The sequence below is a fragment of the Centrocercus urophasianus genome, unplaced genomic scaffold, assembly GCF_019232065.1.
Source record: "Centrocercus urophasianus isolate 14NV4802_14NV808 unplaced genomic scaffold, USGS_Curo_1.0 seq_10, whole genome shotgun sequence".
In the NCBI taxonomy this organism is placed as follows: Eukaryota; Metazoa; Chordata; class Aves; order Galliformes; family Phasianidae; genus Centrocercus; species Centrocercus urophasianus.
In genome coordinates this window covers 30,725,273-30,737,393 of record NW_024884142.1, presented here as the reverse complement: position 1 = coordinate 30,737,393, position 12,121 = coordinate 30,725,273, and the positions used below count along the sequence as shown (strand labels likewise).

General features: G+C 35.8%; 1 protein-coding gene across 1 annotated transcript in view; it reads left to right on the top strand.

The window, feature by feature from the left end:
• EPHA7 (EPH receptor A7) overlaps positions 1-10,989 on the top strand; it is a 152,523-nt gene extending 141,534 nt beyond the window's left edge. Inside the window, exon 17 of the mRNA XM_042825455.1 lies at positions 10,794-10,989. Coding sequence (XP_042681389.1) covers positions 10,794-10,989 — 196 coding nt within the window. The remainder of the gene's footprint in view (positions 1-10,793) is intronic.
• Positions 10,990-12,121: the final 1,132 nt, after the last annotated feature.

Sequence of the window (12,121 nt, the reverse complement as noted above, 5' to 3'; positions counted from 1 at the left end):
AAAAAAAAAAAAAAAAAAAAAAAAAAAAAAAAGAAAAAGAAAGAAAAGCAATAATGACCCCTATGTAGTTCTAGGCACTTTTAGCAAACTGTTTGCAAGATGATTTTAATGGACTGAAGTGAGATATATTCTAAAATGTAGATCTATAGCTGCAAACCTGCTGAGGCACTACGTTGAATGGACAAGTGATTGTAGGAGTGTCTCAGAACATAGGTGCAGTTCTCCAGTGTTACCTAAACCATTTAATCTGAGCACATCACATTTTTTTTCAATATTTTGCATTAGCAAATCTGAGAGAAATAGCTGGCATATATTTTATATGAATTTAAGTTGAATGCAATCCAGCTATGAAAGTAAGGACATAGATTTTATATTAGAAACATAGAGCATGAGGCAAGGGGCAGTTCCAAATTTTCAGATTTTTTTACAAGCTTTTACAGCTCTGATCAGATATTTGTGTTTGTACTCACACAGACACAGCAGTCATGATCAGGAGCACAGATGTAAGAGTATTTGCTCAATGGAATATATTCTTACAACATTTACTTACATATGTTTTATGTTTGATTAACCATAAGCAATAACAAACTGTGTCTTCACAGCTATGGCGAGAATGTATATGAAAGATAAACATTTTACAAAATTCTGAAAATTGTGAACTACCCCAACAGTGAAATGCTGTACTTCCAAAGAGAATTGGGCTGCTTCTATTGATTTTGATAGAGAAAGATCCCAGGGATCAGTCATAAATTGGTCTTGTTTGATAATGTGGGCATCCACACAAAAAAAAAAAAAAAAAAAAAAAAAAAAGAAAAAAAAGAAAAGAAAAGAAAAGAAAAATCCTGTAAATTTTCCTTTGTAAAACTTGTAAATTTTATTTATACTGTCTTGTTTTATATACACATTTATGTGTAGTGAGCTCTGGATACATTGAAAATGCACTATATTTTTCTATTTTAATTGCAGAGCATCACAAACAAACATGTATATTCAGTGCTACATAATGTGTTTTCCCACATTTAGGACCAAAGATAGTTATCAAAAACTTAAATGCATCATTTTTTCCTCCTTTTTTGAACCCCCTTTTAGATCACTGTACAGTTATATTTGTCATTTTATTTATTTGTTTCATTAGAAAAATCAGTTTGGTTACACCAATTTTGTCCCCTCACCTTTGTTGAAGAAGATCTGTAAAAAGCTTTTAATTAGAATAATCCCGTTACGTAGACTCTTCCATTTGTAATCTTTGTAATAGACTGTAAATATATTTTTGGAACTATAATGCAATGTGCATAAGGGTTATTTTTCAGTGTCCATATATGATTGTTTATACAATTCACAGCACTTTACAGTCATGCTGAGAAGCCTAATTTATTGCCTGGATTTGGGCAGAGTAAGAAAAAAAAGGTGAATATTCTTATTTCATATTAGATTGTCATTCAGTAGAATTGAGTTATTTTCATGTATGCAGTTCAAGATTTTTTTAACTATTAAAATTAATTTTCTACAAATGGTATAGAATTAGGATGCAGAGTAGACTGCATGCCCAACATTGAAAGTAGTGCACACAACCACTTGGCCAGGGCACTTCCACTCGCCATTGGAACACTCATAATTAATAAACATCTGTTTTGTGTTATAACTAATGCTAAGTGCCTCACTACTGGCATCTGTGAGCAACTGCACAGGGTGCTTGTCAGTTTTGCTGCTGCTTTAGGCACCTAACTGTAAACTTAGGAGTCTAAGTTTTGACACCTGCTTCCTTACAAATCTTGGCTAATGTTCCTAAGGGCTTGGTGTTTCCAGGTGTGATGCAGCAATGCTGGTATTGCTGAGAACCCACAAACCCTAGATGAAAGAGAGTTGAGGCCAGGCTTCACCCTGAGAACTTGTTCAATGTTCTGAAGCACAGAGGCCTCAAAGCATGTGTGGTGACATAGACTCACGCACGTAAAAGTGAGGGCCCTAATGTTATTTCTTCCTGATTTTTCCTTGTTTGATTTAAGCCATCTACTTTGAATAAAAAATATATTTTATCATTCATCTATATACCTTGACTGCCTTAAAGTTGCCACAGTTTTTTACGCATTTGAAAGTGGTAGAGTAGACCCAGAAAGCACAATCAATACCAATATTCCTATCCTATCTATCTGTTCAGAACATTATTGCAGTTTAGAGCACATGCATGTTAAAGCATTTAAGCTGATAGAGCAGCAATATATATATATGTTGATTTCAATTCCCCAGGTTTCACAGACACATAGTCCAGTATAAGAAAAACAAAGTGCCATTTGTGTTCATGAGAACTGAGAAGAAAAAAAAAAAAAAAAGAAAAGAAAAAAAAGTTGGGAGGGAGAATTAATGGCTAAATGATGAAACAAAGAACTGAACTCAGTTCTGGCTTAATTCCATTGAACTAGGGTATTGTGCATTGCTAAAGAAGACAATATCAGGCTGCCACTGAGGTTGATATTGCTTGGATTTATCTATCTATAACCATTTAAAAGAAAGATGCCTAAGACAAGCGGGATGAATCTTCCTCTGGCAATGCTTATCTCCATTACCTCCAGAGGGAATCCGGATGATTAGCTTAGTTTAGGCATCTAATGTCTAGATATTGAAAATTAGGTGATTCTTACTCTATATAACCTCGGCTGCTACAGAGTTTCCCCTAGAATCTGAGTGATGTTGAAAGGCAGCTCCTCTACTACTAGTACGTCCCAGAATGTATTTATACTGGGCTTTATCACAGAGAGAGGGTTTGTCGTTTTTATGGTTGTTGAGTTATTTTGTTTCTTGTTTTTTTTTTCTTCGGAGGTTTGTAACAGATCATCTAAATGCTTTTTGTATATGGGTATTAATTCTTGATTTATTTTGTGAATGTTCTGAGGAAGACCTGCCTAGTAAATTACAGTTATTTAAGACTTTAAATAATGAGAAATATTTGCTAGCATACTGCTTCAGTCCAGAGGTTATGTGATCAGATATGATAGTTGCTGTTTGCAATACCATGTTTATCTAAAAAAAATGTCGTGTAAAAATCTCCAGGAGGCAAAGATGCTTAAATGTGTCTAAAATTGAATGTTGCCCTTAATATCTCAATAATTGAGCTGTCTGTACTTTTCTCCATTTAAAATGAGTTTTTAATATTTGTTCAAGCTGGAGTCATCTGGCATTCACTGAGGGAGTTTCAAAGAATTATTTTAAATTAAATTTGCTTTTCTCCACTAATAATAATATACGGTAAATAGTTTCCACTGTTTTGAATGTTACAAAAACTATTGCTTTAATGTGGGGGATGAAGGGGTCTATTTTTATTCTGTTGTTGGTATTTTTTTTTACATTTATTGGTTAGTAGTTGAAATAAAAAAGATAATAATTCATCCTTAACTTTCTAAATAATTTATATATAGTAATTTTGAGAATGATTTAAATTCTGCGACTTTCAAGTTACTACAACAATATGGTGATTGTGTCCCTGCAGTCATAATGCCAAGTGATGCTGAGACTCCCTAACACAGGGACGGGTTCATCTGGCACTTTGCTGCCAAGTAATGGCATGAGACAGTCCACTGGCTGTGTGGGAGGAGTAAATGCCAACTCAGTCAAAAAGGGGTCATTCCACCCTTAAAAATATATATATGTGATATACTGGAGCTACCATTTATATCCTTTTATTCGTTGTTTCCCTGCATACAATTAGAAACTCATACGCTCATAACTTGTTCAGTGTTTGTTTTATGATGGTGGGGTTTTATTTATTTATTTATTTTGTTTATTTGTTTGTTTTGTTTCATGGGTTTTTCTGGACCACTTTCATTTTTTATGTTTGTGGAAGTTCCCAGACAGAATGATAAGGCCAGGTAGAATACAAATTCTTGTGTAACAGTAATACTGGCAGCAGGTATAACAAGGGCAATTCAGATTGTGCTGTGATTTGCTGAGCTAATAGCACAATGGGAATTATGCATATTCAGGACCCTTAGAATTGTAATGTATGATTTCACTAATATATAGAAATAAGGGAATTTTCATAGAATAGTAGACTGGCTTGATTTGGAAGGGATATCAAAGATCATCCAGTTCCAACCCCCCTGCCATAGGCATGGCTGCCCACCACCAGATCAGGTTGCCCATTCAATCTGGCCTTGAAAGCCTCTATGGATGAGGCATCTACAGCTTCTCAGGGCAACCTGTGACAGTGACTCACACACCGCTAATTTGGAATGGACTTCCAGATGATAGATTTGGGATCCAAAGGAGTACTCAAAAGTGTTGTCTTCAAACAAATTTCCAGTAAAACAAGAAATTCTGGGCAGCAATGAATATTTTCTCTCCTATACCCTTAACGACAGTCCAACTTAGCCAACAATTACTTTTAAGCGAAGATCTTTATTGTTTGTAGAGTGTAGCCTTTATTTACTTGGAAAACAAAACAGATTCCCTGCAAAAAAGGTGGGGGGCATACAAAGGTTTTGGAGAAAAAAAAAAAACAATACAAAAAGAAATTGAAAAAAAACAAGTTACCTTTGAAACCCAAAGAAAGACTGTGTTCACCAATTATGTGACACGTTTCATTCAGTGCTTTAAAAAATATAACAGATTATACCATACACAAAAAATCTGCAATTTTCTGACAAAAGGCTAGTGACAGAATACAAGCTATATTTGTGGGAATCTTTTCCCCTCTGGGTTAGCTTTTGCAAGATTCTAAAGTTAGAATAATTAACATACATTAGAGTAAATCCTGTTGAGACAGGCTGAGGCACAAAAATTCCATGAAATTTTAAGTGAATGTTTAGGATGGGCAAGGGTCAGGCAGTTTGAAAGTGAAAAGGATCAAACTGAGTTTGTATGGTATAGATACTTTGTTTTTTATGTCTACTGACATGATGGAAGGTTAAAGGCTAAAGAGGAAAGGGATTGAAAACAGAGGATTGTGAAGCCATTCAGCATGTCTAAGTCATAAGGCTCTGCAAAACATTGCTGGCAGTGTAGTTAAACAATATTGAGGTTTTTGTTTAAGTAGAAATGCTGATATTAAAATATATGTAATAATCTAGTGTGTAATGGTTTCAGTACTCTGATTTTTCCTCAGGCCAGATTGGAATTTGTCAAAGAGACTAAATTGAGGCAGATGGGAAAGCAACTGGTAATATGCAGCTCATTCAAGGAGACTTGAAGGAGACATGAAAGGAGAATTTTACATTAAAAGCCTGCAAATAAAATAAACTCTGATGATATTTGCTCTCAGAAGGTTTTAGTATAGTCATATTTAAATTTAGTGTAATGATAACAGGTTTTTGAACTGATACTATACAAATTAGATGCCCTGAATGTTTAATTAGTGACCAAAAGAGAACCACAAGTCAAAAAATAGTTCATGCCTTGATAGCCTATGAAAAAAAGATGATATACAACTAAGCGAAAATCATGTAGGCAGCCAAATGAATCTTGGACAAAACAGGACATGATTCCTCGTGCCAGAGAAGCTAAATCAAGAATAGAAAAACTATTCGTCTATTGACCAAGGTTTCTGTATTTAATTGAACCAAGTAACCAGTTGTAGAACTATGCTGCTAATAATAATTACCAATAATGAAAAACTAGAGCTCAGAGTTCACCTGATAAATCATAATAAAGCTAGTACTGGAAAGCACACTCAAAGAACAAACTCAGAGTTTTATGTATGGTAGTGATATTACAGTTCCTGGACTCTGAGCTATTTCAAACTAGTTACAAACCAGAGAATATACAGTACCAAGTCCAAGTCCATAAGTAAAACCTTCTGCTTTTCCCAAAAAAAAAAAAAAAAAAAAAAAAAAAAAAAAAAAAAAAGGGAATACAAGGAATACTGAAGAAGAATCAGTGCAATATTAATTGTCTTCTGATTATTTCCTTAGAATTACCATGAAGTATATGTTTGTCTTACAGATTAAGAAACAAACTTCCTGCTCCAAAAATTAAGTCTCACTAAGAGGAAAATGCACACCTTTCTTTTAATATAGCTTCCAAAATTGGCTTGAAAAGAGACTAGATGCATCTCTGCTGATCTGTCACGTCTTATGTCTGCAGAGACATTACTCAGGCAATTTCTTGACTGTCATTCAACCTTTTTCACTGTGCCAGCTTCCACTGGCTTACTTAAGGGCTACGTGATGTCCGTTTTTAAGATGTCTGCTGGAAAACATTTCAGTTTCTTTTCCTCAGGGACGAAACAACTTATGCCAAGAATGTATATGCATACATTGTGTAGTACAGCTTGAGAATATGACTGTGAAGCAATTTCAGATTAGTTCTCTCCAGCATGTTCTTTTCAGTCATAGTTTTAAGTTAAAAGTATTCTTCCACTAAGATTCAACCTAATAAATAGTGTGAGAAATCTGATTTGCCAGAAATAAACTTAGAAAAGTAATCCAGATACTTTCTGAGGCCATTTCAAAATTGTGTTTTTAGATGGTGACGTGGATCTGGTTCTATCATTATATTGGATAGTCAGTGTGTATAGTGTTTATACCTCATAAAATATGCTAGCTACCAAAGTATGGAGCATTCTGGGTAGAAGATGTTCTCTGTTAATCTTATTATTTAGTTTGATCTTGGCAGCAGTGATGCTTCCATATGGAGTCAGTGGAAGAGTAAGATGAGTTGAGACAAGATTGGGTAAGGTGAAGGAGCAACTTGGGTGGGAAAAGAGAGGCTGAGAAAACCTGCAGCTGATTTGGGCAATACTTTTATTTTTCTTCCAGGATCCTTGTTGTGGAGAATCCTTGCCATCAGTCTATCTCATCACAACACTCACTGCTGTCGCTCTTAATTGAATAGCTCTTTTATATTACCCTAAACAAAATAAAATTGTCTTCATCCCTAGTAGCCAGCATTTCTACCAGTCTGCTGGAGAAGTGAAGACTGCACTAGGTTCAAATCCACATCATTTGCCTGCAGGAAGAAGCTGGCCCTGAAAGGGATTCCTAGTAAGACATTGTTTGGTCTCAGTTTTATGGCCAGCTGATTCTTTGCTATTCTGAGGATAAAGAATGCACCTTATTATATAACTTTCCTACCTACTCTAACTGATCTACTGCTAAGGGTAGGGGTGTGGAGGAAATGAAGAAAAGCAAAGAGTTTTCTAGTATTTCTCTGTAATACTCTTTTCAAGAGAAATAATTGTTTCAGTGCCTAAGTTACCTAAACTTGTGCAAAAGATAAATCTTTTTGGGTGCTTCCTACTTGCTAGCAAAACTACCACAGACAGTCTTGCAAATCTCAGTCTTACATTGCTTTCATTCTCATCAAATTCCTTGCCTAGCATGGAGTTCGGCTTTCCAATCCTCAAAATGGTAGCTTACTTGTGGTAGTTATTGAGCATCACCAAAGCCCTTTTCCAGTTTTCCATGCTTGTTACTTTGTGTGGAGATGCCGCTTGATTTTGAGGAGTGTTTCCCCAGTCATGAGGAGGGAAACCAGTTTTGAAGTATGCTCCACTTCCAACTCTCCCCAGCTGGCATGAGTTATTAATAACTAGCAGTACCCAAGCTTCACTGGAGGATGAGTAGATGTGGGTAGTGACGGATGAACATTCCATACCCCAGTGATTATAAATGCTATTAGGCAATTTACTGGGACTGAGCATGCAGGTGCTCCATACCCTTCTCCTTTGTTCTCTTCCTCTTTAAAACAGCCACCAACTGTGCATGTGTTGGGTACTGCTGGAAAGATTCCTGCATCTCTTTCTATGACCAAAAATCAGGGAAGGAGATGGTTGGCACGTTCTAGGTGCAGAAGTCAATAGTGTTGGTCAAAACAAAAGCCAGAAAGTGTGTATGTGTACTTAGGAGTGTGGAGAGGAGAGGGGAGAGGGATACAGAAGAGGTGAATCAGCTAGGCTGCAAAGTGAGCTGCTCAGCAACATCCATTACATGAGCTAATGGAGTATGTTCAAAATAATATACACATCTTCCCATTGACAGAACAGTTGGATTGGAGAAGAACACTTCTCTGGCATCCTTTTACCTCTGTTTCTAGGAAGGCTCACTAATTTTTGTGATTTGAGGGATGGCCTATTCTTATTTTGAGGAGTTGGTGACATTTTACATAGTTTTAAGGTGAAAAATGCACAGCACAAGACTGATCCTATAGCTTTGGGCTGCAGGAAGATGCAAAGGTAATGTGTGGGAAGGGTGATTCTCTATCGTCACACACATATAGCTGAATGCCTGGAGCTGTGACTGCTACCTCAGAAAAGGTTGATGAGGCTGGGCAGGATGCTCCACAGGCGGGATATTACTCCAAAATTCTTTCCTGCACTGTACAGTCTCTTCCCTTCCTGAAATGCTTTTCCCATTCAGAAATCCTCTCCGTCTTACTCTGAAATTGGTGTTTACTCCGCTTCTCTGGGAACAAGGAGCCTTCTAAGGAAATTGGAGTTCTTTCATGGAAGAGTTTGAGCAACCTGTCATGTCCCAGAAGAGCTAATATCTTGGTCTGCAAACACCACAATGACTGTGGGCTTTTCTACATCATTCTACTGTTTCTCAATTTTTAGACAAAATGTACATCATCTCTGAGATCCCTTTCTGCTGAAAGAATGACTTTAAGCGTGTATTTTCAGAGAAGGTTTGAAGCTATGAATCCCAGAAAATACTTCTTCAGCACACTTGCAGATTTGCTGCTGGAATACACGTTGGCATACCCAAGATCCTCCTAAGTGTGCTGAGAACAAGTTTGCATAAGATTTCCTTTCTGTGGAGCTAGGGTTCAAGTAGAAACTCACGCATAGGGTGGTTTGGCTCGCTAATGAATACAAGGATGGTCACTGAATGCATCAGAACCTGGATGAATGAATACTAAATCTGACCATAAAGCTGCCAAAGCAAAGAACTGAAGCTCCTATCAGCTTGTTTAGCCATGGTCTTTGGCCTTTACTTTCCTGAATTTCCAATTTTGTTTTCTATTTCTTCTGAGGGAAGTATGGACATTGGACATGAAGGCAGCTATAAATTAAGTACTGTGAACATGAATATCTTGGTTGTAAAGATGTAAAGAAATAATCAAATTGATTTATCATGTGTCACACAGGGATCCTCAAGTCCCATTTGTTGAAGTTTCATCCTTGTTAGCTTGCACTTGGGCTCTTCTCTAGATAAAGTAGTACTTTGTAATGACAGATAGGTGCAGGTCAAAGTAAAACGGGCAGTACATGGTATACATAAACTATCCAATGATGCTGATAAAAAAAAAAAAAAGTAAGTTGATACACTGCCAATATAAATATAACCCGAGGTTTTAAATACCTATGTATCTAAGTGCTATTTGTAACTACCAGTTGCCTCAAACTTTGAATAAATTCATCTGTCAATCATTTTTAATAATTCAAAGACTTACTTGCATTCTAAATAGTACAAAGAAATGTAGTCAAAAAGAAAAAAAAAAATGAAGTATTCTTTCTTTTTGAAAAGGATTTGTCTCAGAGTTCTTTTTTGCTGCATTCTTTTCTCACACATTCCTTGCATTACTGGGCTTTCAAAGGGCAGGTGCAAAAAAAACCTAAAAACCTAATCAGATTGCTTCCTATAGCTGTTTTTTGTTTTGTTTGTTTTTGTTTTTATTTGCTAAAGCTTAGACACTATGGCCATTATTATTGTCAGATCCTCTTCATAAAACATCTGCTCCCATTTTGTCCAGTCTGCTGACAGAAACGTATTGCATGTTACAATGTATTAAGAATGTTCTTGTCTTGAATAAGTACCTTCCCTTTGATTAACATGTTACGTAATCTAATCCTTGTGACAGAAAAACATACACTACTTTGGAAGAAGCTGTAAGGATATTGGTTGGTAAGGCAGGGGGACATTCCTTTGCTGGTTTATTTTTCTTTAGTATTAGTGCTACTGGCTTGTCTTGAAGTCTGTAAAAGATTGCTTTTCTCTTGGGAATCTTCAAATAATTTAGTTAAAGAGATTGCTAACCAAATTTATAATATTTTTTTATTAAATCTTGGCTTAAATCCATTAGTCCTAAAGCTATACTGTTTTAGATATTTCACATGGCCAATTTGCCACAAAAAAATAAATAAATAAATAAATAAAAATCATCTAAATCATCAATCTTCAAGATTTCGTGGGTGTTTGGGTTTTTTGGGTTGAGTTTTTTATGTCTTTTTTTTTTTTTTTTTGGTAACATAAGTAACATAAAAATTGTCTTGAGGTACCTAGAATCATGTAGTGGCTAAAACAAGTCAGTTAAAGTATTTTATAAGATCGTTCAGCAATACTGGGAGCTTCTGATAGTATCAGTTAGGTTAAAGGAGATTCTACCTTATTAGTCTATACGCTAGAAGCTACTTACTACATATATCTTTTTAAATTTTATATAATAATAATAATAAGGTTTAATTGAATTAACACACCCATCTCACTCTTTTTCTGCTTCTCTGTTTTTAAGAGTTATCAGTATCTTCCTGTCCCTAATTTAGTACCCAAACTACCATCCAATAAACTGCACTGCACTCACTTACCTCCTTTTTTTTAAATACTAAAATCATCAAGTATAACCCTTTGGGTCATTAAGAAACAACATGAAGCACAACTACATTTTCTTCACATTAGAGATACCTGCTTGGGAATCTTTGGGTTTATTGATGTTTACTTAGTGAGTGAACAAGTTTTTTTCTGTCAAGTAGTGGTGTATACATGGCAATGACAATGATAGTATAATTTGCCTCTATTACTTCCTTCTATCAGAATACTGCTGCACTGCCAATTTCATATCTGTTGTTATTATTTGTTTGACAGAATCAAAAACATGCCAGGTGCTTTGCAAAACAGAGAACAAGAAAAATCCCTTTCCAGAAGAGATGACTGCCTGAATAGAAATGACATAATGGCAGGAGACAAAGGAAGCAGAAAGGGGAAGCAAAACAAGAGATATAACCATAAGATCATGAGATTGGTTTGGAGGCACAGTGAACGCTATGAGGCATTTTTTTAAACCACATAAGGACTGTAGTTGGGATTAGAGGATGGAAATGTAGAAAAGAAGCATGGAAAGGAATGGAGAAGAAGGGAGGAACAGACTGGCAACAGGAGGAAGAGTAAACAGAGGTGTATGGGAGAGGCCAGAACACACACCTGACAAACTGAGGATTATGACTAATGCCAACAATGAAAGACCACATCTGAAGAGCATGATGATTTCAGGAGGAAGGCGAAGCAGGACATGGCGATGCTGCTAGGGAGAGAAGAGCCAGCAAAGCTGCCCTGGAAGCCTGCTCTGGAAGCTCCTCAGACTATTATAACCCTGCTTCCCCATCTTCTTTTTAGCTCCCCTCTTATACACAAAATATGTATATGAAAGAGCAAAGGAGAAGGAGAAGCAGCTAAATCAAAGATTTTTTAAATCCTACTTGGGAAGAAGCTTAAGCTGGGATGATACAGATTTACTTCTACTGATGATGCAAGTGGCAGAAAGTATCCTTTAGCCTTCCTTGTGCAGACAAATCAATGGAAATCTTTGCCACTACTTACGAATAGGTCCTGTTGAGAAACAGAATTTGAATAAGTAATCTAGGACATTCTGAAATGTCATTTCACACTAGATCAGAAAGAAGCAGAAATCATAACATTTGCATTAAAATAAACATGGAAGAAAAGCATTGGAGTAGTTTCTTCTAAAGCTGAAAATAATTGTTTCAGTATCAAAAAAATAAAAAAAAAATAAAAAAAAAATAAAAATAAAAGATAGGGGATGGGGCAATTTTTCACTTTAAAAACAAACAAAAAAAAAAACAAAAAAACAAAAAAAAAACCACCCTAAATTTTCCATGAAAACACTGGGAATTATTTTAATTAGGCTGATTTGACTTTTTTTCCCTTAAAAAAAAGTTACACTTTTTAGAAGTAAACTGAAAAATCGACATTTTGAGACTGTCAGACGTTTTAAACTACCCTTCATTAATAAGAAAGCTTTAAAGCGGCCAGTCTAATCCCTTCCTCACCTCCTTCTCCTCTGCTTCTGTGGTCAGACATCTCTACTGAGTAGGTTGGAAAGAGCAAAACCAGTTTCTATGTCTCCCAGAGATATGAGATATTGCCAGCTTCTTTAGGAATTATTAACTAGATCT